The sequence below is a fragment of the Alexandromys fortis genome, unplaced genomic scaffold, assembly GCF_014885135.2.
Source record: "Alexandromys fortis isolate MF-2015 unplaced genomic scaffold, M_Fortis_MF-2015_v1.1 scaffold_99, whole genome shotgun sequence".
NCBI lineage: Eukaryota > Metazoa > Chordata > Mammalia > Rodentia > Cricetidae > Alexandromys > Alexandromys fortis.
Window position 1 is genome coordinate 1676954 of NW_026067982.1, and position 26685 is coordinate 1703638.

The 26685-nt window shown below is 45.6% G+C and overlaps 1 protein-coding gene across 9 annotated transcripts in view; it reads right to left on the bottom strand.

Annotated features, from left to right (window-relative positions):
• Positions 1–26685, bottom strand: part of Rad51b (RAD51 paralog B) — a 599994-nt gene that overhangs the window by 22043 nt on the left and 551266 nt on the right. For 5 of the 9 annotated variants that reach the window (XM_050158446.1, XM_050158438.1, XM_050158437.1 and 2 more), the window contains one exon: positions 20160–20238. In XM_050158446.1, coding sequence (XP_050014403.1) covers positions 20160–20238 — 79 coding nt within the window. Of the gene's footprint in view, positions 1–9148; positions 9975–20159; positions 20239–26685 lie in introns of those variants that run through there. The other 4 variants (XM_050158443.1, XM_050158440.1, XM_050158442.1 and 1 more) reach the window with 4 other exon arrangements.

The window sequence follows — 26685 nt, forward strand, 5'->3', positions numbered from 1 at the left end:
ACTGAGAACTGTCCCCTGAGGAGGTTTGCAGTGTTATCTGAGGGCCCAGGAGACAAGAGGCTGAGAATTATGTCCTCACAGTTCCCGCACGTGGTCACGGATATGTGGCTGGACACCCAGGGCTGTGTTCCTTTCCTGTCTATTGGAGGATCATTGTCCATCTGGAGAGACTTTGGTTTGGCAAATTAGTATTTTATTTGCTAAGGTTATATGTTAAGAGGAAAAAAAGGGGGGGGGGAGTTTCCCATAGCTCAAATCACTTTCTGGATCTTACCGGATCCCAGATATAAACCACAGCAGGTCAGTGAATGTGTGTAGATGTGGACCAGGCCTTCCCATTCAAAAGACCCTTCCCTGCTCATGTCTCAACAAGGACCCATGTGCTCCACTCGGCACATCCCACACCAGATATTCCACATCCACTCACCCAGGGAAAGAGGATCCACCTGAAGTGGTCTGGGCAGAGTTGCGACTTGGCCAGACTCTGAGTAGACACAGACAGGCTCTCAGCCAGGTCTGGGGCTCAGGCCAGGGGCCTTTGGGGACGGGCTTCCTGGCAGGCCCAGGACCACTGGAAAGGAGTTCCTGAGACAGCTCCAGGAAGGAATAGAGGGGACGCTTTGCCTGTCCCTGTCCACTAGCTTCTTTATTTATTTCTTTTTACTCTGGAGGAAAACTCACCTCGCTTTGTTTCTCCCAGGTTAATTTAACAAAGCTTAGGCGACTGTTTTCCAGCTCAAGGCTCCTCGGTTCGCCTCGCCCCTTCCCTTCAGCGGAAGGCTTGCTGCACCGCTGTCTCTGTCTTCTCCACACACCTTAGTGCCTCTCTCTGTAGCCCTTCAGGGTCCCCCACTCCCCTAACCCCTGAGGCCCGCTGCCCTCCCTCTGTGTCACGTTTCCCGCCATACCCCACGCCCTTTGTGCTGAATTTGAGGTTCTCGACAATAGAGCTTTGACAATCAGCCCCAGCTGAGAAGGAATGTCAGCTGAAATTAATGAGAAGCCGGAATAAGAGCATTTTAGAGCTGAGCTTGGTCGCTCTCATCCTCGGTCCCCGGGAGAAGCAGGAACGTTTACATTCGGCGATAGCTGATGTTGAGAAATGGGCCATAGGTTTAGAATAGAGACCCCTCTAAGTGCTTCGCCAGGAAGCAATTGTTGACAGTGAGCATACACTTTCTTTGAACAGCAGCCTTGTGTTTCTAAAGTGGTTCACTTCTTATTTCTCTCGCTGAGTCTGACCAGACTCCTCACAATCCACCAGTATGAGATCCCCCCAGTAGAGACATTTTTCTTTCCAAAGTCTCCAAAAATTCCACTAAAAAAAATTAAAATAACAGTAAACTAAAATGTTTGGGTGTGTGTGGGGGGGTGCCTTTTGAGCCAGGGTTTCCTATCGTCCACTCTAACCTTAATCCACACAGCAGAGGCTGGTCTAGAACCACGGGTATTCCAGCCTCTTCCTCTTGAGTGCTAAAATTATAGGCACATAGGCATGCATCTCTATGTTCAGCCTAAAAATCATAAAAATAATAAAGCTGTTTATATCACTTTATTGAAAGCAGTGACAATGTGTTGTTTCTAACAAAGTATTCTTTAAAAAAAAAAATCCTTTCTTGATTCATTCCTGGTTTGTTCTTAGCTTCTTTTTCAAAAGTGCACAGTAGTTGCAGGAGTTAGTGGCCAGCTCTCTGGTTCAATAACTTTGCACCTCTCTTCCTTCTCTGCCTTACCATGTCCCTGCCATACTGCATCCCATATATCTGCCATGAAAATTCACCAATAAAACATACATGACAAATATTAATAATAATTAAATCTAGGTAAGGTTATTTGTGTGTTTGTTACCCGACTTTCTCTTGAAATGTTTTGTAGTAAATTAAAGCAGGAAAAGAAAAACTCACCAACTTTGGGGGTGGGGTGGGGGAGAAAAGGTCTCTCTGTGTAGCTCTTGCTGTCCTGGAACGACCTCTAAGTAGACTCAGCTAGCCTCGAACTCACAGAGATCCACCTGTGTCTGCCTCCCAAATCTGGAGATTAAAGGCCTGTGCTAGCACACGAGGCCCCCACCAACTAGTAAGAAGACATCCTAAGTCCCATCCCCAATACTGCCAGAGAGAAGCAACGGCTAGACAGCATCGTTTCTCAAACACATTCCTCTTGGCCCTCACCACAGTCTTCTGACATGTTCTCACGTTACAGATGAGGCCATCGAGAGGTACTAACCGGTTAGTACTAGCTAGCAGTACTAACGCTCACTTCTGACTCTCTTACTAGGCAGAGACTCTGTTCTAGGTACCAGCATGTATCCATTAATCGTCCCCTTACAAAAGAGTAAGTGGTGGCTGGACCGTGAACCCAGGAAGTCCTCCCAGGCCCTGAATAGCCACATAGATCCATCCTCACATGATCATGAGACACATTAGTTTCCAAGAGAGGAAAACTGGCTCCCTCCAGGGTGCGTTCAGACAGAGAACAGATCAATTTTCTTCACCATATCATTTTGTTGGTTTACTTGTTTTTTTGTTTTGCTTGTTTTGTTTTTGTTTTTGTTTTTGTTTTTCGAAACAGGATCTTTCTGTGTAGTCCTGGCTGTCCTGGAACTCCTTCTGTAGACCAAGCTGGCCCCGAACCCACAGAGATCCGCCTACCTCTGCCTCTTGGGTGCTGGGATGAAAGGCGTGCACCACCATACCCAGCCTACACTTTCAAGATTTACTTAAGACTTCAGAGATATTTTATCTAACATTCAGATCTGTTGTGGAATATTAGTTTAAGATGTGTTACGTTTGTGTATGCTGTGGAACATTTGTTTAACGATGCAAAGGTGTGTTGCATTCTTTAAGGTTGCATTTGTTTAACTCTGTGAAGCTGTGTTACTTTGCCCCCTCCCTAAACCCTGTGTGCGACGCGGCTTAAAGTTCACAGCATAGGAAGCCTATGGAATATGGAAGATACAAACCCCAAATATGGAAGGAATTCTCAGAGTTACGGGTCTACTGAGCTGGTTGACTGGGCTGAGCAGCTCGGTTTTAATCCAGAGATTTAGAGACTGGCTTAACCAGTGATGATCAGTAATTGCTACACCACTCACGTCGTCTTCGGCCTTCCTGTGGGTCTTCCCAGGTGCTGTACTTAGGCTTCTGCTAGTGATAAAAAAAGATAGGTGGTTGCTGATTAACCCCGGAGGGGCCCAGAGGACTGGGAGAAAGCCAAGCTGGCTTCTGCTTTGTCTCTGCGTCAAGCTCCCAGCTGTTAGATTGGAAATGACTGTGGAGTTTGGATGGCGGTGCTGGCATGAGAGGCTGGACAAAGCCCAGATGGGTTCTTGGGTCCCAGAGGACAGCCAATGGCAATAGACATCAACCTCAGACTCTAAATGGAATGAGCAGGGACCTGGAAGGGATCCAGAAGGACCGGCTCTACGGTCCCGGAGCAGCAGGTTTAGGGCCATAGCTAAACCTTTGCTGGCATCAGACTCCGAGAGGAGAACGCTGCTGTTTTAGTGGGGAGATCAAAGTGTCAGTCACGTGAAGAGTTAGACTGATGATCCGTGCTGACACACCCAGGGCTCGGGGCAGGGCTTGGGGAGGTTGACTTCTACTTCCTAACTCCATAGCCTTGCCGACGTATATGGAAAGACTAGAATTTGAAGGCAGGCTGCGAAGGACTTCAGTGGTCTGATGAGGCACAAAAGATAGTCCTGCCCAGCGACTACATGGGAAAACCGAGGGTCTGCAATTCAGCTTTTCCCGTAGTCCTTGGCGTCTGAACTCACAGAGAACAACTGAGAGCAGCTGAAAGAGGGCGGTGTACACACACTAGTCTTCCAAAATCATGAAGAGGTTTGAGTAACTTCAGAGAGTTTTGGGTGTTTGGGGAAGATACAATTGGCAAACATTTAATCCGAAACGAGTCCTTCCGTTGTGTTCCAGACTTGAGTCTGAAAGCAAATGGCTTGGGTGTTTTTAGTTACCTGGCACCAGGTATCTGGGAGGTGAATGGAGGGAGACGAGGATATTTCCCCAGTTACTCGGCCAGAGTTCCCAAATGGACACTTCCCTTTGGCTTGTGATTTTGGGGAACCTGGAAATCACTCTACGGATTGGGAGAGGAAATGTACTGGGTCAGGAGGGAAACAGGGTTTTCTTTAGTAGAAAGGGCTCTATTTTCATCTCTATTTACTTGTATTCTTTTTTGTTGTTTTTATTTTTCAGAACAGAGTTTCTTAGTGTAGCCTTAGCTGTCCTAGAACTCATTCTGTAGACCAGGCTGGCTTTGAACTCACAGAGATCTGCTTGCCTTTGCACCCCGCCCCCCTGAGTGCTGGGATTCAAGGTGTGTGCCACCACCGCCAGCTATTTCCTTGTATTCTTACATAATTTATATTAACAGGGCCCATGTTAACATGGACGTCTGGGGTTGGAAGATGAAGAAAGGATAATTTTTGGCTGTCAGGGTGTCAGGGATAGGTCTACAGGGACAGGATGGGGAGGAAGAAGTGAGAGACGGGGTAGCCCTGCAGAATCCTGTTAAAGGATACAGGGTGGGCTAGAGTTCATGGCTGCCTTGGCCTTTCTCAACCCCTCTGATGGGAGCAGCCTTGCTCACAGCTGCTTTGTTGGCAGTCATGTTTCAATTCTCCAGCCCACACCTGAGGCTTGCTAGTGGCCAGAGGTGCTGAGACACAAGAGGAGCCTGAGCCATCAAGTTCTTGCTTAGGAAGTTAACCAAGAGGGGTTGGGGAGGGGGATGTTGGAAGGAGGGACGCAGCTGAAAGGCTGAAGTACAGAACTACAGACTTCAGGACACTCAGCGAGTTCTCAGGATGCTCCCAATCCCAAAGGCGCCACTCATATCCCAAGAACACGTCACTTTTTACCTGCAGGGATGTATGCTTGTTTTCCAAACAAAAAGGGCCTGCCTTATCTCAACGGGCGTTTGTCTTTTCTGTAGGTAGGTTGCTTTGGGAAGAATGCATAGGCTGGCTGTCTTAACACAGTCAAGCCCATAGTTTACTTGGAAGTTGTTTGTGTGCTTGAAATGAGGCTTTCTCTAGGAAGCGGTGTGGCCCAGCTTCTCCCTTTGCTCTTGGGATGTGAGAGCAAGCTAAGGCTGAGCTTAGGTCCTAAAGAAAGGAAGTCCTGGCATCTACAAAAACTGGTTTGGTCCTAAGAAGTTTTTCTTAAGTTACTAGGCTCCAGATCCGTGACTCTGGTTTGTGTGTGTGTGGGGGGACCCTGAAACCACGTCTTTACCCAGAGGAAGCAAAGGGGTGTGGCAACCGCGTGGGCTCATCATTTCTCACCTCTGATTTCAGGGCTCAGAAAGGCTGAACTGGATGGAAAACGAAGGACAGCTCTTGTCAATACAAGGCCACATCTATTATGTCCACAGCCTCTTGGAAATGTCCCCCGGCGAGGCTGCCATCAGCACTTGACTGGAAACACATGGACGGAATCCACTCAGAGCAGGGATTCATTATTGAGAATAATGAGGGAAAGTTTTTACCACCACTACCACCCCCACCCCCAGCTGATTTCTGGAAATCACAGGGCTTAGAGGGGATCTGAATCATGTCTAATAAGAAGGGAGGAATGGAGGCGCATTTCCAGAACCTTTTCACACAAAGTCAGATTGTCCAGGCAGTTCGGAGTCAGCTGTTTTGTCCTGAGAGCATCAGGCAGAGCAGGACACAACTCCTTCAAGCTCCCTCTCTTTCCCAGAGTTATTGGTAGCTAAAAGCACGGAGAGAAAAGGACTGGGTTCATTGGTCCTCTTTGGCTCTGCCTCTCTTTTCAAAGAGGTCTCCCTCCCTCAGCATGGCTCCACCGAGACAGTTGATATATGCCAAGTGAGCCAAGGAGAGGATACATACGGAGTATCTTTGGGAGGAGACCCATGCCAGTACAGTGAGGCAGATGTTTGTGGGGTCACTACCATGGTGTTCTCTTCAGGGAAGTTTGTCTTTCCTGCTCCCTTCTGGTGAGGCTGCGTGAGGGTGAGGTCTGGAAGAAGTGGGGTGAGTCATTCTTGGGGGTAGAACTTAATTGCCAGTGCTTGATTTCTCTGTAAGTATGGGTGTGGGTGCGCGCACACGCATGTGCGCGTGCACGCACCCTTGGAGGCTAGAGAGCTTGGAGGAGTCCCTGGAGTATACAGGTTGTTACAGGTGTGTAGAAGCCTGCTGCTAAGGGTCCAGGGATCTGACCTTGCATCCCTTTGGGAGACCAGCAAGTGCTCTTGCTAAGTACGCTAGTGAACTGGGCAGGAATAAGAGGCGGTCGTAGCTGCAAACAGAGATATTACATGGGCAAATGGATTGGGTTAAATCCCCACCCACCTTTCCATCAAGAGGTTGATCCCTGTTCCCATTAGTACAGAAAGAACACTATGACAACCAACCTCACCAGGAATGATCACTGCAACTAAGTGTGCGCAGTGTGTCACACACTGTGCACTGCTCGGTGTGAGTTGTCACAGTGTCCAGACCTATCCCAACAGCATGTGGCAGAAGTAAGGGCTGTGTGGATTTGCTAAGCCCTGGGTATAGAGTTCTCAGAGCCTTCTGGGTTCAAAACCAAAAATCAATCAATCAATCAATAAACAAATAAACAGAAGAAGCCAACAGGAGTCTCCAGGGTGAAGCCATCTAGCCAGTTGTTCACATTGCGGCCAGGGGATGTCTTTCTTTTGTAAAACCTTCTCAGGTACTTTTGAGTGATCCATTTGAATGCATGGAGCGCTTCACTTTTCTCTTTTAGTTTAGTCAAAGTGGAGAGAGACCGACGTAAGAGCAATAGAGAATAAACATTTTTCCAAAAGTGGAGAAAACGTTATCTTTTCTTCACCTCTCTCAACGTCCGTAGCTGACACTCCTACTTAAAAAGCAAGCTAAACATGAGAATGGTTTATATATTTACTTACTTTTTTCTTCTTTCAAACCAAAGGTATCTATTAAGTGATGCAGAACCCAAAACGCACACGCGTGTGTGTCTCTGTGTGTATCTGTCTGTCTGTAAACACTGGAGTAAATGTGTCCTCAAAAGAGACAAAAAGATGCTGCTCTTGCCAGACCCAGGACCACCCCAAAGAAGGGCAAAAGAAAGGAAGGAAGAAGGGAAGACAGAGAGAGCCTCCTGAGAGTGCCCATCATTAGGGGCAGGTTCGTGCAGCCATATTTGGGGGGCTCTCCAGCCTGAAGATGGCTGCCCTGCCAGCTTATGCAAAACTGGTTTACTTGTGACCCCTGATAAGTGGAAGTGAAGCCAAGTACTGGGGACATGAAAAGGCCAGTAAGGAGAAGGGAAGAGAGGTGTCACTGGGAAGAAAAGGGCCAGCGTGAGGAGGTAGCTTCCAGCTAGCTTGGGCCAGCCAGTCAGTCCAAACAGATGTTGTCCTGCTAATACCATTTTGGGGAAGCATAAGAAGAAATATCCGCCTCCTTCTCAACCAGGCCTGGCAGACAGATCTGGGAGAGCCAGCTCTGATAAGATTCTTATGCAACTGGCTTTTTGTCAGCTGTCCAAGAATCTTATGAGTAAAGTGTCTCAGTCTCCCTATGCTGGGCACCAGAAACTGTAGGCAGCAAACATTGGTACTTTTTCCTTCCCCATGGCAAGACCTCTATGGGAAAAGGCAGGTTAACCAGAGAAAAGCAAACACATCTATCTAATATATTATATATGACACAGACTCCTTAGAAATGGCGACCCAAAGAAACAGGAAAACAAGTGGATTTTGTTTTTCTTTTTAAAGAGAGTGGGCAGAAGTCTGATTGGAGGTATGATCTAATGGCAGTAAGCTAGGAGCAGATCCAGCTGGCCTGCTGGCTCATAGTCTCCTCTTCAACCCCACGCCTTGGAGAGATAAGAACATTCCTTTCCTCAGGGCCCAGGGAGGGCACCCCTTGGAGGATGTCTTTATGGCCTACTTCAGGGGAAAGCTGGCTAGGTTTTATGACCTGTTCAGGCGAAAGGAAGAGAGAGGGGAAGACATCAATCTTCCTTCTGCTGTTTCCTTATATATGGGGCTAGTGTATACTAAACCTCATCAACATCTTCTCAAATATTCCTTTCTTGTCTTAAGCTGGCCAGTTTGTGTCATAAGAATGCATGAGAAACTTACATTTAATCAGCTTGGTTTGCACAAAGCATTCTATGGTAAAACCACAAGTTCTTGAAACGCCCCTCACTGGGAGGAAGCACATGGCTTCAGGCTGGAGTAGCGGCCCTGGCAGCTTCTTCCAGACCTACACAAATCCTCCGGTTCCTTCACGCCCGGCATGACTGCTGGCTCCTTCCAGCCCAGCAAGATGTCCTTGTGCTTTCCCAGCAGCTCGGGGCTTCACTGTTACCTGTCGTGTGACTTCATTCCGTTTTGCAGTCTAGTTTTTAGAATGAGTTTCCTTGTGATTCGTTTGTTGAGGGGAGCAAGTGTTCTATCGCTTTATATTGTTATGTACTCAATAATTACTAAGCTGTTAGCAGAGTCAGTCTCTCATCCCCCTCACCTCACATTTTGCATAGCACTCTCTTGGGTACCAATAGGAGACAAGGAATAAGACACGATGCTTATTCTACCTCCTATGACTTTGAAAGTCTCTGAAGGGGGAACAGGCAGTGGCTCCACAGTCTGAGACCACCAATAACTTTGATGGTAGGTTGCCAGAGGCTGGAAAGATTGTTGTTCACAATAATTTTATAGTTGGGTATGGTGATGTATGTTTTTCATCCCAGTAATCAGGACCTAGAGGTCAAGGCCAGCCTGGTCTAGGTAGCGAGTCCCAGTGAGACCCTGTCTCAATTAAAAATAAAATAACTTCACATTTATTCCTTTTCCTTCCACTTCCTCTCTCTCTTGTTCTTTTTGTGTGTTCAATGTGTATGTGTAGAGGCCAGAGGACAACTTAGGGGAGCTGGTTATTTCTTTCTGACGTGTGGGTTTCTGGGTTCAAACTCAGGCCATCAGACTCAGCGGCAAATATCCTTACCCACCGAGCCACTTTGCCAGCCCTGGGAAGGGTCAACACTTGAATTTGAGGGTGCTTAAGCCCCCAAACGTTTGCACTGAACCAGCTCAATCTGAGACTTTGCCTAGGAGCCTCAGGGCAGTGGGAACTGGTGGGCTGGGCATCCCAGGGAAAGAAGGGAATTATCCCATGGGTCACCAGTTGATTTATTTGCTAATTGAGTGCTCCAGCTCTGGGCTTCACCTCTAAAGAAATCACTTCATCCTTTATTAAATTCCGCAAGAATCTCACTCTTTGTTCTGCAAGGCTACACACAATATACCAGTGGAACGTGAATTTATACTTACAATAGTTACGCCACTAATGACCTTCCAAACAACACTAATACCATGCATGCTTGGCTTCGGAGCTGGAGCCGCGCCTGTCAGTGAGTTCTGAGGCCATCGACCTCCCTCTGACACAAGAGCAGACCCCCACCTCCATGCCCGCCTCCGGTGTCCCCCCATGGTTTCACGCTTTCAGTTGTGAATCAGTTACTCTTTGGAGACCCCAATTCTTTTGCACCTATTCTTTTTATTTGCTGGACAATACTTTATTTGGAAATGTTCCCTTCTGTAATTACAAATCTTGTTAGTCCTCCTCCTCCTCTCCCCAGGGGGATTGTGGGTTTTAATTAATTAATGTGGTTAAACCGCTTTGAGGTGCATGGGTGAAAGGTGTTATGTAAGTGCAAATTATTATTATGGCTGCCGATACCCCACCGTGGTACAGCCCCTAGCCCCTCACATCTAGAGACCGGACAAAGCCTTCTTCATCTTCACCTTCCCTTCCAGGTCTGAAATCACAGTTGCCATCTCAATGGCAATCAACCAATTAATCCTTATTATGTTGGCTTCCGTTTCCTTTTTGCAGGCAGCACCCGTCTTGGTCTTGTTTCATTTCACAAATCACACCCCCATCAGCTCTAGACAAAGGTCACAGTATCCCTACGGCCTTTCTTGGCCTAAAAGGAAAGGGAGAGAGAGAGAGAGAGAGAAAGAAAAGGAAAGTTAAAAAGAAAATTTCATGAAATGTACTGGCTTCCCATTAGTAATCTAAATAAAGCATTTCCTGTAGCAACATCCCCCTCCCCCAGAGCCAACTCTGGCATGTTCCAGAGATACCCAGAGACAGCCCAGCCAGGGTTAAGGTCCAGCAACTCTGGCTTGACTCCCAAGAGTCACATACAAAAGGGGAAGTCTGTACTGGGTGGGAAAGGACCATCCAAAGACACAGGAGCCCCTCTTTGGGTTTTTGTTACCCCCAAGTTTTCTCTGAGAAAGCCAGCTGCCATCTGTAGCCTCAGGAAACCCTCACAAAGGCCCAGATGTTTTATGCTACACCTAGCAAACCACAACCCTTAACAAATGCTCAGGACTTCCACTATGAAGATAGCCATTGAAAACAGCCCTGTGGGGGAGACTTGGCCCCTCATAGGGACGCTGCTGACCAAAACACTCCTTACAAGGTTGTGCCTCAGGCCCTTTGTTAGAGTGGTTGCGGGCAAGCCTCGGGGGGTCATGTCTTCATCTGCCTTCATTTATCCTCTCTATTGAAGGGCTCCTTCAGGACATTGGTCAGTCTCTGTGGGAAATGATTTGAAGAGCAACAAAAGAATTTGGGCCCTTTGGGGGGCCTTCAGAATTCAGTAAACATCTGGACGTGGAAGGCCAGGTTCTCAAGCAGTCTCGCTGGGGAGATGTCAAAAGAGAGAAAGAGCTATGTGTGCAATTTGAGCACTTAGTTTTGTGGTGACATTTGTTGTCCAGAGGCACAGAAGCCCCAGTAGGTAGATGGAAGATTTTTCAAAAGCTCCTCTATTTGTCAGGCTTGGTGAGCGCAGTTCACCCTTTGTTGGGTCTCACGGCATATGTGAGGAACGGCAAGGTTCGCACGGCTCGGGAGCAGCGCCCGTGTGATGGACGGTCTGATTCGGTATGGTGTGTATGAGAAAAACTAAGTAAGGTGGCGTAAGTCTTCCTGGTAGTTGCTCAGCATTCCTGTCCCCCTAAGGTCTGGAAAGCTCTTACCAGTCAAGATAACTTACCAGATGCTCAAGATGAACACATTTTAATTGACCAAAGCCAAAGAGCAATCAAACAAAAAAACCAAACAGAAAACACAAAGAAAACAAAATAAAAACAAACAAAAAGGAAAGAAAGAAAACAGAAAGAAGAGGAGGAAGATGCGAAGAGATTTGCATTTCATCACGTGGGTGAGATTCACGACCTGAACTCTTGACTCCCAGTGTTCCCTTTATTGTTGAGTCAATCCATTTAGAACACATTAGTCAGCACGATTCAACGTTTGTCACTAACCAGCGTGGTGACAGAACTAATCAGCATCCCCCGGTGCCCCCAAATCTATCCTCAAACAGCGAAAGAAATGGGCCTCTGTCAAGAGACAATGGGATGCGGGTTTTGTCAGTATTAACTAGCTGAATCCAGTGCAAGTCCCCAGGTTCTCAGGCGCCTTGCCCAGTCATCCTGAGCTGGAGTGAATCTATTTCTTTATCCCTCTGGAACAGGTGTCAGTTTGTTCTTGATTATACTTATCTAACTATATCTCCTTTGAGCTAAAAGGGACCCCTCCCCACTATGTCCTCTAAATACAGAGCACTCAGCTTGGTAAACAATAGATGTTCAGCTAGTATGTTCTGAACTGGACTAACCATCATGGAGCTTAAATCATGTTCTAGAAAGAACACCAAGTCCTTTTGGAAGCAATTTTCAAAGAAGATCGACCACCTGAATTGATTTAACATCTTTTGAGCATTCTAACAAATGCAAATTATTAACTCTGCCAATGGCTTCCAGGTTCTGAAGGAGGAGAAGCCTAATGGTAATCCAGGTCTTAGAATAAACAATTTTCTCTTCTAGCCTTATTTCATCTGGCATTTTGTTCAGTGTTTCAGAAAACAAAAGCGTAGACAAGAAAACATAAATTGGGGGGGGTGTTTAATCTGTGACTTCGGACCCAAGTCCACACACATCTAGTAGAACACATACTGAAGTTCCTACTTAAAAGAGGTTCTGTTCTGGACTGGGATGGGGTTGGGACAGGATTTTTGATCTGATCCTCGACAGAGTAACTGACTGCTGCTGTGTGTCTTATTCTGCTGCTACAGAATTCTCTGGAATCAAAGAGAAAGAGACCAAGAATTTTTAATACATTCAAAATTTATGCCATATTTCAAGGCTGTAACAGCCCTAGGGTCTGTACTATTGCATCTGTAATCTCTGTAACTGACCTCTGAAGGGGATGTGTCCTTGAAATACCTTTCTGTACCTGGAGGAGAGCCCCCTCGTTACTGAGCGGTATATGACCACTCAGATGACTAACATTTTCTTGTTGTGTATTTCACCTACAGCTTGCCAGCATCATACACGCAGAAATAAAGTGTGCAGCTTCTGGGTAATTACCCTTAAAGGAAGGGGAACACGTTCCCTCTCACCAAATCCTGCTGCCTGGATGGAGGACATGATGCTGAGCCATTCTGGGCTAAGGCAACAATGTTGATATCTGAGGTGTGAGGGAGAAGTAAGTCAATAGGCTGGGTCCCTGGACAAACAGGCCAGCTCTGAGCCCGTCCTTCCCTTCATCCCTCCCACCCCCACCCCTGCAGTGCTGTGTGGGAAAGCAGGAGTTCTCAGCACTGTGCGGCACTGTTTACCTAGGAGGTATACCCAGCAAAGAAACATCCCAACTACCCTCAGGGAATTTCTCAAGGCATCCTTATATCAGTATGACTGATGCAACCTTTAGCATAGACTATCAAGACTAGATTCAAGATTCGGGACTGGCCTGCAGTATGTCAAGAGAGGCCCAGCAATTTTGAGGAATAAGCGACTGCAGGGCTTGCCGTGGCAAGGGAGAGGGTCCAAAGGTATGAATGAGTTCCTTAAGCCTCAGACCCTGGTTACGTGCTTTGAAAGGGCTCCAGACCCACTCTGAGGGCAATAATCACGACCGTTTCCTTCCCTGAAGATAAAGTGGTGGGTGAGACTATACATTTCTCAGCTAACTTTAGAGGAAAGGAGTGGATCTCGCTAGAGGACACAAAAGCTCGCACTCTAAAGGCAGAGTTGACAGAGGCACACACCATGTCTGGGAAAATCAGCAGGACCCCCCACAGTTATGTACAGTTGCACAGAAACCGGTTCCCTACCTTCAGAGGGAGTGTAAACTGGGAAACCTCTTCAGAGAGGAGGCAGAGGTGAAAAGCGCATGGGGCCTCTGGAAGCCATCACACTTCTCATGCATTCCCAGAGAAGCCCTTACCTGCCTATCAAGAGGTCTGGAAAGACAGCCTTTGCGCTAAATAATCAAAATTTCAAAATAAATGGTGTGGTGGCTGAGGAAATGGTTCAGCGAGTAAAAGTGCTTACTGCTTTTGCCGAGGACCCAGGTTCGGTTCCTAGCACCCATCTGGTCGCTCACAACCAGATGAAACTCCAGTTCCAAGGGATCTGCTACTCTTCTGGCCACCTCGGGCACCAAGCATGCATTCAGCACACAGATACATATGTACATAAAATGAAAACAAATACACCTTCACAAAAAGGTCCATAAAGAAGAGAGTTGGGATGCTTCAGCGGATGGTTCCCTGAAGCGAAAAGAACACGAGGTATGTGTGTAGATTTATCCCAGAGACAAGATAGATAACAGAAGGAGAGTTGTGAAATGTATATGATCAAGCGCTTACGAAACTTCTAGAATATATCCGGGAAGAAATCATTCCATGTGGATTCACATCTAGACAGAAAAGCGTTCAAGAATGGCTAGGGAGGAGGTGTGACACTGTGGAGAGAGAGAGAGAGAGAGCTTTGGCCCTGTAAACAGGGGTGACATGGTGGAGGGGTTGCTTTGGGACTAGCTTTAGAGACTTGAGCTCCGTCAAGTTCTACTCCCATAACTGAAAAAAGAAAAGAAAGAAAGAAAGAAGAAAAGAAACCAGTGGAAATTTTAAAACCTAATTCTAGGTACTACATATGTAAAATTCATGTTTTATGACTTCTGTATGAAAATGTTCTCAGGCTGAGGTCAGTAACAGAGCCCTTGCCTACAGGGTGCAGGGCACTGGGTTCTGCATTGACAAAGAGAAAGCTCCTCGAAGCTAATGGTCAGAGGAAAGCAAGGGCACGAGCGGAAGGAAGGTGGGTGGTGAAAGGCGGCACAGAAGGAAATGCAGAGTAAATGTCCAAAGAGAAGAGAGCACAGAGCAGATGGGGGGGGGGGAGCCTTTGGACGCTGCACTAGCACGGATGGGGTGGGCAGGGACGTGGTGACAGGCTCCTCTGAACCTCAGGACTCTTGGTCTTGGCCCGGTAATCACACATGAATGCTGGGCTGTGCCAGGTATGTGGGATGGATTTACCATGCAGACACTTCTTTCTGGGTCACTCTGAGTCCAGGAGAGAGAGGAGAGAGGAGAGAGGAGAGAGGAGAGAGGAGAGAGGAGAGAGAGAGAGAGAGAGAGAGAGAGAGAGAGAGAGAGAGAGAGAGAGAGAGAGAGAGAGAGAGAGAGAGAGAGAGAGAGAGAGAGAGAGAGAGATTGGACTATAGATTCCAAATGAACGGAATGAACCCACATGACAGTATCAGGGGAAAGAATTCTTCAATATTATCTCCCAAATGGCTTGGGACTAAGAGGATGGGGTCGGAGGATATAACCCAAGTTTGTGACAGACGCACAGAGCAGATTAATATTTTTCCCCAGGAGCTCCCAAAGGTGCTCAAACAAGGCGTCTTTGATGTTAAAAGCAGAGTCACACAGCTGTCCAGCTCTCCAAAGAAACAGCTTCTTTATTTTCTAGTTCATCCAAGGCTGGGGAGTGAATGGCTGAAGCTAGTTTTGGGTCTAGCACCTTCTCAGGACCCATGTTGGGCTAGCTCAGCCTCCTCTCAGGCTCCCCAGCCTACCTCAGCTCCTTCAGACCTAAACTAGCACGGGACAGCCCAGAGCCCAGAGCCAACATCTCCCGCTAGAGCCTGGTGCTGTGAAGACAATGGAGGGCACACATGTTTCTGTCTTCCTGGGCAATGAAGCTGTCTTCTGTCCTGCTTCAAACAACTCAGCTTGCTGTTTTCCAAACCACTTCCTGGATTCCTGAGCAAAGGAGAATGCAAGGCAAAGCAGAAACAGTGGGCCTTGCCATCCATCCTCTCCACTTTCTGGGCCAGCTTCCTCCTCGGAAGCTCCTTCACCCAGTCACAGGCCCCAAGAAAACAGGGCTGGTTCCAGGAGGGCCAGGTGGCTTCTCCTGCACCGCACCCCCGCCCCCAGCATCAGCGAGGCACCCCAGGCTGCTTCCCACCCTGCTCTCTTCTTGGTGGCATATTTGGAGCTCAGTGAGACGGCAGGCATGAGCAGAGAGACTTGGGGAGGGTTGGAGTTCCCTGCAAATTCTCCCTTGCCTTTCGCAGCCAAGGGCTCTGGGTGGGGGCCACCCCATGAAACCCACCCCCAAAGTCAGCTGCCTTTCCCTGGCCATCAGTCCTGGCACCTCTCTGCCTCACTCGGCCCTTTGCAAGCTTTTCCACTTGGTGAGTACCAAGGCTTCGCGGCAGGGAAAGGAAAATTAGATTTAGAGTTCGTTCTCATTCCAGTCGTTTAAAGGGCTGAGCTTTCCCCCTCACTCCACCTGGCCTCCTGCTAGAGGCCAGGCCACTTGGATGCCAGCGGCCACGCGGTTTGCTCCCTCTCCTTTGGGGCCTAAGTATTTCCAGGGTCTAGGGCCCAGGCGCAGAGGCAGAATCCCAGACAAATGTTGGGCAGACAAAGAAGATGCAAACAGGATGGTATTACCATGTTAATGGCTTCAGTCCAGCAGCCTCCTGAAGATGCCTGGGAGGGTGCGTTTCTTTCTTTTACTTTTTCTTTTCTTTCCTTTTTTTTTTTTTTTTTAAGAATAGTTCCGCTTTCTATTTTACTACAACAATAGCATGGACTGGCTCCTTCAAGTGTTTCAAAAGCAGCTTGAGAAATCTCTACCCAGCCCCTTGGTCTTTCCAGCCTGCCCTCTCATTGTCCCTCCAAACCCGGCAGACAAAGGGGAGGGACCAGAGTCAGGCCCCCAGTAGCCGCTCTCGGCATCCTAATCCTTGAGAAGCAGCGAGGGGAATGGCCTGTGGAGCTGCTCAATCCCATTCTGCCCTCACCTTTCATTCTCTCCCTCTGCTGTGCACTCAGAGAGCTTCAGGTATTAGGAATCTTGGGGTTTGCGGAGGATAAAAGGCACCGAGGGACCATTCCCACGGTCACTGACAGCCCCACCCCCAGAGCAGCCGGCCTGAGCTGAGGGCACTTTCCCACCACTCCAGCCCAGCACCGCTCGCTCGCTTGCTCTCTCCCAGAGACTGACGTCACGCTACCAGGACACCTGCTTCTCTTAGTGCTAGCCCAGGACCTGCCCCAGCCTCCTTTCTGGGTGTCCTGCAGGCAGGAGCTGCAGGCCCTACCAGGAGCTCCAAGCTCACTTTGGCTGTCAGAGCCGCCCCTCCCATCAGGAACCTGGTACCTCTCCGGGTTCGTGACCCAGGGAGCAAGGCCTCTCTGCTTCAAACCTGGGGGACATGCAGGTCTTTCTGCAGGCTCATCTGCTAAGAATGGGGGGAAGGGAAGGGAAGCTTGTGTGTTTCAGCCTGTGGTGGTCCAAGGGAACGACTGTACCGAGAGAGGAGAGAGGTAAGGGGTTAGTATGCAGCCTCCCAGGAGAAGCAGGGAAGTGGAAGGCTGGAGGGACCTAGAGATTGCCATGGGCTACTGTGATCTACAGACACAAACTGACTGTATACATATGTGCACACCCAATGACTAAATATCATGGAAGGATCCAATGTATGAGATATGACCTGATAATTTCCAGCTCCCCTTCCTCCCCTCTCCCCACCTCCCTTTCTTCCTTCGAGTTGCTCACACACCATCAGTTTCACTACAGCCAGCTGAACTGGTTACTGTTCAGTTCTTAAACCTAGGGCTCCAAAGACTTTTCTCAAACTCACGGCAGAGCTGGAACTGAGAACCAAGCATCCTTTCCAATAAAAGAGGCTCCTGATTTACTGGGGGGAACAGCTCTGGTGGCCCCCGCCCCCCACTCCCCAGAGGACCCAGGAGCACATGCAGGAAAGCAGGGCCTTGTGAGGTTGTGTTCAGAGGCATTGCTGATGGTGGGGGGGGGGCGGGCGGGCGGGTAGGGTTCCCTAGATAGGGAAGTGCTTTTCGGGGAGCAGAACCAAGATAACAGCATAGAAATCAGCATATGGGGTTGAAGCCCCTTCCCTGGGCATGTTTTTATTGGTTGGGGACCTTGCGTCATGACATTTTCTTGAATTTTTCTTTCCTGGACACATGGCTTGAGGTCCGTCCCCTTCAGTAACACGCTTTCTTTGCTGGTTTCCAGCTCTCTGTAGTTATTCTTTGCTTTATTATTATTATTATTATTATTATTATTATTATTATTGACTATTATTGTGTGTGCATGCACACGCCCACGCACATACACAACATAGCATGCATGTGGAGGTCTGAGGACAACTTTTGAGACACGGTCTCTTCTTCTACCTTGGTTTTTCCTTCTTTCCTTTTAGATTCGGCTTTATGTGTCAGAGTGTTTTGCCTGCAAACACAAGCATGTATGTGCACCACATGTGTGCCTGGTGTCCACAGAGGCCAGATGAGATACAGGATCCCCTGGAGCTGCCAGAGAACGCCGGGAATCACACCTGGGTTCGCTACAAGAGCAGCGGCCACTTTTAACCGCCCAGTCATCTTTCCAGCTTCTCTCCACCTAGCTTTTGAGATGCTGGTCTCTCTTGTTATCTTCTTGTTATCTCTGCCATGCCAAGTACTCCAGGCTTGACCAGCTTCAGGGTGATTCTCCTGCCTCTGCCTCTCATCTCTTCATAGGATTGCTGTGGTTACAGATGACTGCCGCTGCGTGTGGTTTTCCTGTTGTTTGTTTTAAGCGTGGATTCACTTGGGTTGGTGGGTCTGTGACTTCCACCCACCAAGTGTATATCCAGTTTCTACTCTTCTCTAATAATCCCCTCTTCTCTGTCTGCATCGTGATCTTAGGTATGAACGGACAAAGAAATCTTGTCCCTGCAAACACTCCTGGTGTTATCCACTTTAGACAAACTAAGAAATGCTTCGCAGCAAGGCTTTCGGTATGAGCCTTCTTGGCTTACAATTTGCCCTAGACTTTCTGAAACCCTCATCTTAACTTTCTCTTTACTAGAGCACTAATCTTCTCAGGCAGCCTCTGAAGATGCAGCATTCGCTCAAAAACCCACCCTGTGCCCTGGGCAAACACAAGCCCAGCTTTCTGATCGCTTACTAGTTATACACCCTTAGAGAGAATGTAACAGAGGGGCCTGCTGTTTGCTTTGCTTAATCTGCTCTTAAAATCTCTGCTTCTTTGTCAGAAAACAATATTTGCAATTGTAAAAAAAAAAATATTTACCAAGGAACTTGGATAGCATAAGTCAAAGGCTAGGAGCCAAAGGTCAGTGGTTCTTACCCCAAATTTCTGTGGACCTGAGAGTCTCCCGCTGGGGAGCTCAGCTGCGCCGAACAAACACACTGCTTCAGAGTCCATTAAGGAGCAGATATTTTTGAGGGGGCAGAAAGGGAGGGCTGTAGCCTGGTCCTCATCCAGAAGCAGGAACTCCCCATCCTGCCCCTGCTGGGTCTCTGTGATGAAGTGATCTCCTTGGGGACCCTGAAGCAGCTGGTTTACAAACCTGGGGAAAAACCCTACTTCATAAAACCCTGCAGGGCAGACATTCCTGCCATGCAAAGCAATAGGAAAAGCTCTCTGGTTCAGGGCAGATGTTCACCTATGGGTCCCTGTGGGTGGGGTCTCTGGCCTGACAGTGGGGGGCAAATCTGCATCCTGAACACTCTTTACCCATAGAGCAGCGTTAGACACTTGGCTCGAGAGGCTGAATTGTCTAAGTCTTAAATTTACCCTTGTATGTTAACTATTTTCTGGAAGGACCTGACAATGTCAAGAGCCTCTCCTAACCAGGGCACCGAGCACCTAGGATAGAACCCCCCACTCAAGTGGCCTAGTAGAGTTCTGCTTTGAGCCAGAACCCAGCTCCCTTAAAGTCGAGGACCAGGATGTCCTAAAGTACAGACTAGAAGAAATGTCACTGGGACTTCAGCACGGGGAAGCAGGGTTCCAGGAATCCCACACACAGCCCCACAGGTTGTGGGTTGATCTTTGCCAGGCTGGCACTGACAACTTTGCGTGCAGCTCACACCATAGGATCTGCAAAGGACATGGCAGGGACAAGTTCTCCCAAACAATCAGAAGCGTTCTTGACATTCTCCTCAGATAAACACCTGCCTTAAAGAAGACGGTCATTTGGTTATTTACAAGACCATTATGGGGCTGAGGAGACAACTCAGCAGGTCAGGCGCTTGCTGGGAAAGTGTGATGGCCAGAGTTCAGAACCCCAGACCCCATGTGAAAAGGTGGTGGTTTTGGCAGCCCACTGACAGTCCCAACACAGGAGGCAGAGAAAGAAGACTTCCTAAGGCAAGCTGGCTGGCTCTACTAGCCAGGAGGGAGAATTCCATGTTCAGCAAGGGCCCCTGGCCTCAAACATAAGGTAGACAGTAATTGAGGAAGATACCTGTCAACTTCAGGTTTTAATATGCACAGGCACCTGACCATATACATGAAAACACACACATACATACATGAGCAATCTATATCTAATATCTATAAAGAATCTATGGTTGTATTTCATATTGGTCTTTAGGCTCTTTTAATGAATTAAGCCCTCATATTTTTGTTATTGTTGTCCCATTTGGAGGATTTTATATTTGTTTTTCCTTTTGTTTTGTTCATTATAATGCAAAAAAAAAATAAATGAAATGAACATTCTACCACTAAACAACAGCTCTTCCATTCTGTTATAAAACCTGCTGTTCTTCCTTCCTCCTGTCAAATTCTTGTTACAACTTGCCAAATCCCTTGATCTTATCAGGGTTTTAAAAAAATTACCAGCTAATTCACCTTGGCCTTTGAATTGTCCTGAACTAGCATCTAATAGGACCCAAGCAGTGCTTGACACCGGTTATGGGCAGCACTGAGAAGAACATGCTTACAGAAACCATTTAGCCGATGGATCTTACCTTGGAGAACCAGGCCTTCCCCCTTGATGGTGTAGACAAAGGAAGTGAAGGAAGCCAGAGGGGACTTGGCAATAAGAATCTGCACAGAAAGCACATTTTCCAGAGTTAGCAGAACGTGTAGCATGAGCCTCTGCTGGCTCCCTTTCTCCTCTGATAGCACGTGATTACAATGCATTAGATTTATTATTACAAATATTTTAGAGAACTGGGCATGATGGTACACACCTTTAACCCTAGCTCTCAGGAGGCAGAGACAAGTAGATCTCTATGAGTTCAAGGCCACCCTGGTCTACATAGTAAGTTCTGAGACAGCCAGGGCTACGAGGAGAGACTTTTGTCTTAAAAAAGCAACAACCACACACACACACACAAATTGTTTTAGAACCAAATGTTCAAATGAGTCTTAATCACGTCAAAATGGTCAACCAGGAAAGACATTTATCTCAACACTATGCGAATAAGCCAGGAGTTCTCAACCTGTGGGTTGTGACCCCTTTGGGAGTTGAATGGCTACTAAGGGGTCACCTAAGACCATTGGAAAACACAGCTATTTACATCATGATTCATAATAGTAGCAAAATTATAGTGGTGAAGCAGCAATGAAATAATTTTATGGTTTGGGGTTCACACAACATGAGGAACTGTATTAGGAAGGCTGAGAACCATATTAAAGGGTTGTAACACTAGGAAGGTTGAGAACCAGGGCACTAAATACTATATTCTTAAACAAATTCTTCCAGAAATAAGATTTTTTTTTTTTTTTTTTTTTTTTTTTTTTTTTTTTTTTTTGAGACAGCTCCTCTGTGTAACAGGCCTAGCTGTCCTGGAACTTGCTCTATAGATCCAGCTGACCTCGAACTCACAGAGATCTGCCTTTCTCTTCCTCCCCAGTGCTGGGATTAAAGGCATGTGTTACCACCACCCAGTTGAAAAAGATTATTTTATGTGACATGGTTAAATAGTTACCTCTCTGTGCATTGATAAACCTACCCGATCTTCTAATTTTATCCATAGCTTAGCTATTAAAAAAAAAGCTACCTTAAAATAGTTACTATCATATCATGACAAATATTCAAAATAACTTGCTAAGGCAAAGGAATGGTAAGTTGTTTATTAGCCCTGGCCCCGATTCCTCATGGAGTGTGTGATTCTACCCTTTATCCTGTGACTGTATTTTCTCTAACCGAAAGCCTCATCATGCATTCTTGCTGGATTTTGACTGTGGGTTTGGCTACATGGTTTGTTTTGGCTTATGCCAGTTCCCAGCCTAGGCCTCAAGTATTTCCATCTGTTCTCTTATACTCCTGCCATGGCCAGATGAAAACAGGTTCAAACTAGTCAGCTATCTTAGGAGAGTCAGACATGTCTAGGACAGAGCTAGCCACTCAGGCCCAGCTGCAGGGGACCCACATGCATGAGAGTTAATATTGTTGCATGCCTCTGAATGTTTGGAGGTGCTGGTGTGAAGCATTATTGCATACGAGTTGACCTGCACTCCAGCAAAAGAGAAATGCCAGCTGAGTTTGGAACAATGACATTCTCTCTTGTAAAGAAGGTGATTATTTGCTAAAAATGATTTGTAAGAATTATTTTTGCAAAATATGCATGTATGCATATATACACACATATATGTATGTATCTTGGATATATATATATATCTATGTATATATATATCTCAAGTGCTGCATGCATACACACACAGATAGTGCTTATCAATGGGTATGTGAACTAGTTATCTGAAACACAAAATAATCAACATGTGTTTATTTGGAATAAAATAAAAATTTCAGAAAGGCAAGATGGCTCACTGGATAAAGGCAGTTGTTGTCACGCCTGTGATGGTTTCTGAGTTTGATCCTCAAGACCCAGATGATGGAAGGAAAGGAAACAAAAGAATCAACTTGTACAAGAATTACAAAGAATTAAATCTTCCTCTGACCTCTGCATGCATGCCCTGGAATGTACATGCACACACACCTACATATAAAAAATATAGTTTTATTAAAAGGTCCAGAAAAAAATTGGTGGATTATTTTACTAAATATTTCTGCTCAACAGAGATGGTATTTGTCCTAGTTTATAAGTAAAAATAACTTAATTAAAATTGTGACATTTGCTGGGTGGTGGTGGTGCATGCCTTTAATCCCAGCACTTGGGAAGCAAAGGTACGTGGATCTCTGTGAGTTAGAGGCCAGACTGGTCATTAAGAGCTAGTTCCAGGACAGGCAGGGCTGTTACACAGAGAAACCCTTTCGCGAAAAACAACAACAACAAAATCATGACATTTTGTCACAGGATCGTTTTGGTTGTGAAGGAAGCAAAAGAAAAGGGATAAATGATTCCTAACCATAAAAAGCAAGCTTACACATGTAACTCAATCTATGCCAGTGCAATATCTGCTGACGGTCAATAATACAAACAGGTCACAAGTTTTGGTGACAGGGTTTGAATCTCATTCTTCAGTTAGGTGTCTGGGCAGAACCTATGGGTTCTCTTATTAGTAATTCCCATTTTCCTTCCTAGTAAATAACTTCCAAGTTCCTACATATCTTTATCTGTTCTGCAACTAAATGTGGCCAAGTGTACAAGCTTTGATTGACAGAATGGAAGTAGAAATGGCCAGTAAAACTTTGGATTATGTTTTCATAAGAAATCAAATGCCTATGCCTTTTCCCTTCTCCTCAAGGGCAGGGACACTCTCCAACCACACGGGCACGGGTGATGATGAAGCCATGTGTGATAAGAAAACTAGAAAATATAAAAATATAAATAAATTAAAAAAAAAAAAAGAGAAAAATAAAAAAAAAAAAAAAGAACAAAAACACTAAAAATAAGAAATAAAAAAAACATAAAAAAAAAAAAGAAAAAACAAAACAATAAAAATAAACAGACAGAAAAAAAAAAAAAAAAAAAAAAACAAAAAAAAAATAAATAAAGAAAAAAAAAAAAATATAAAAAAATAAAAATAAAAAAAAAATTAAAAAAAAAAGAAAAAAAATAAAAAAAAAAAATAAAAAAAAAAAAAAAATAAAAGAAAAAAAAAACAAAAAATAAAAAAAAAAATAACAAGAAAAAAAAAAAAAAAAATATAAAAAAAATTAAAAAAAAAAAAGAAGAAAACAGAAACATAAAAATTCAAAAAAAAAAAAAAAAAAAAAAAACACACTAACAAATAATAAAAAAAAAAAAAAAAATAAAAAAAAAAAAATAAAAAAGAAAAAGAAAAAAAAAAAAAAAAAAAATAAAATAAAAAAGAATTATGAAAAAATAAAAAAAAAAACAAAAATAAAAAATAAAAAAAAAAAAGAACAGAAAGAATAAAAAAAAATAAAAAGAAAAAAAAAAAAAGAAAAATGAAAAAATAAAATAAAAAATAAAAAATATGAAAAAAACAAAAAACAAAAAAATAAAAAAAACAAAGAATAAAATATAAAACACCAAAAAAAAACAAAAAGAAAAAAAAAAAAAAAAGCAAAAACAAAAAAAAAAAAAAACAGAAAAAAGAAAACTAAGAAAAAAAATGAAAAGAAAAAAAAAAAAAAAAAAAAAAAAAAAAAAAAAAAAAAAATAAAAAAAAACCCAAACAAAGAACAAAAAAAAAAATGAAAAAAAACAAAAAGCAAAATAAAAAAAAAAAAAAAAAAAAAAAAAAAAAAAAAAAATAAAAAAAAAGAATTTTTTTTTTTTTTTTAAAAAAAAGGATTAAAAAATGAATTAGGAACAAAAAAAGAAAAAAAAAATGTAGACCAGGCTGGTCTCGAACTCACAGAGATCCACCTGCCTCTGCCTCCTGAGTGCTGGGATTAAAGGCGTGCACCACCATCGCCCGGCTTTGAATGTTAGGTAATAATTTTTTATGGACTACATAAGTTGAGAAGTAGAAAGAAATAATATTCTAATATTGATGAAGCGTTGCCTTTGAATCTAAGCTGTCTGACTCTTGGTGCCATGTCTGTACCTTAGAGTCAAGGTCCTGAGCCTGAGCTGAGGGGACAGGGTATCTAGAATGACGTCCTCACAGGCAGTCACAGGGTCTGGACAGGCCACCAGTTAAAACTGTGTTGGAGCAGAAGTTTGGACAGGACATCACAAAGATAACCTGGGTGCAGGTAGCAGCAGGCAGTGGGATAACACGAGTCAGATGGAGCCCGCTTCATTTTGGGCAGGGGGAGATGCGGAACTTCCAGACTGATAGACGAGAGGGCCTCTCCAACTGTAGCAAGAACTGTGATCAACTCTCTTAATACCCCACCAGACAGAGTGAGGATGAGTTAGGCTGAATGCTGAGAGCATTAAGTAGGTTTGTTAGCGATCACACGATCCTTAGCAGCCTCTAGCAGGAGGCACTGAACCGAGCCTGGGCCCTGCCTGGTTCAACATTTTTACTGAGAGACATGAGGATGCTGCTGCATCCAACCACACTCTTAAACAAACATGGAGCCCAGCAGGAGAGAAAGCGACAAAAACTGCTGTCTCAGCAGACCTTTCATCCTAAAGGAGGCAAGTGGCAGCAAGATGAGTGACCGTGGGATGCCAGGCGACATGAATGCCACGGAGGGAAAACAGCAGAGCGCACAGGGGATGAGCTGGGATCAGAGAGGCGGTCGGTTTTAAGCAGAAGACCACTAAAGTGGGCTGAGGATCATGTAACTAAACACACGGAAGGGAAACTGAATGGATGGGAGGAGACAAAAGACACACGGAGAGAGGCGTTTGTACATCAGACCAGACAACTACGGTATCTAGATGAATCTCAACTTGGCTAAAATGCTGAGACAAATCCCATGTATCTTTTAGTAAGATGCAAAAGACATATGCTAAGAGGTAACCAGGAAATCCTACAGGTTTTGTAGGATAAAATTCCACCGAAATAAATATCAGGTCTTCTTTTGGGGAACAGAACACCGGCTACTGGTTACAGAGTGGGAGAGATGAGAGCCGGCATTCAGAAAATGGACTAAGAATGTTAGTCAAATGAACCAGCTGTGGGATGTGACTCAGAAACCTAGTCTGGTCACAGGTTGTATGTAAGCACCGGCACCGGGAGGTTGTGTCAGCAAACCACACCTAATGAATGCCGTGTGTGTGGAGAGGGGCCCAAATCCAAAAGGCAAATGGACAACTGCGAGGACAACCTAAAAGAGAACAAACACAGGTGGCTACATGTCCGAGCAGTTCGTAACCGCAAACACCGAGATGCAATCGCGAAGGCTGGAGGCTGAGGGAAAGGCCCACATTACTTCTGAGTTCTCATATGTGAGGGGAAATAGAAAGTCACTTTTTAGCCCCATAGATGTCAGGGAAGATGGTGATGCATGCTGCATGTCTTTGTAAATACGCAAATTCCTCTCTTCAAAATTGACCCAGTATCCCACAGCTTTGCTCCATTTGGCCTTTCAAACCATAGCTAGCTCCTGTGTGTGTGTGTGTGTGTGTGTGTGTGTGTGTGTGACAGAGACTTTGGATGTCTCTCACTATTGCTCTCGACTGTATTTTTGGAGACAGTGTCTCTAACTGAACCTGGGGCTCACTATTTTGGCTTGACTTGCTGGTCATCAGGCCCCCAGCACCCTCCCATCTCTGAAGCCCGCTTCTGAGAACTAGGGTTACAGGTGCATATTGCCATGCCTGGCCGTCTACCCCTGTAGAACTCTGAACCATTTCCTCAGCAGAGACCGTCCTCTGAAGCAGAAACAGCTTTAGAGTTCAGTCAAGCTGTTCTGTTTCAGAGGTCCAGCCCTCTCTCATGTTTGGAGTGTTCCCAGTGTGCATCTGGGCTGTCATCAAGTGTTGCACTATTTTCCCCAACATGCCTGCCTGCCTGCAAGGAGGCCTGGAAACCAATACAGCCTGAACCCTTTGTGAAAAAAGTATGCTCACAGGCATGCAGGCCAGCATGCAACATGGGAAGCAGGCTCTTCATTTGAGGGCTCCAAAATCGATACTTGCAACGCCAAGTGGCAACCCACAGTTTGGCACATACACACCAATCTACTTCTCTGGGGGTGAAATATCAGCTGGGATAAAATACATACTAGAAATAAGGGCATTCCCTCCCTACATGATTCAAGACGGGAGAAAGGCGGGGCGGGGGAACTGGACAGGGGACCTGTGCGGTGGCCTCAGTTGCTCATGGCTTCCACACTGGTATTCTTCCTTCTGCCTTCATCTTTGAATGTCCAAACTTTTCATCCCTTACTGTTCTTTAAAAACAATAAATGAAATGTCATTTTATTCCATGTGTACTGGAGTTTTGCCTACATGTGTGTCTGTGTACTGTGATGTGTGTGGTGCCTGCAGAGTCCAGAAGAGGGTGTTGGAGTCCCTGGAACTGGAGTTGTGAGCTTCTACGTGGGTAATGGGAACTAAACCTGGTTCCTCTGGAAGAACAGCTGAACCAGTGCTCACTGCTGTTGTACACTGTGATTTTAGGCACCAAATCTGCAGTATTTGATGGCAGCCACCATCACAATCAGCTGCTTCTGGCTCCCACATCTTCTAGTCTGCTATAGATATAAAACAAGCT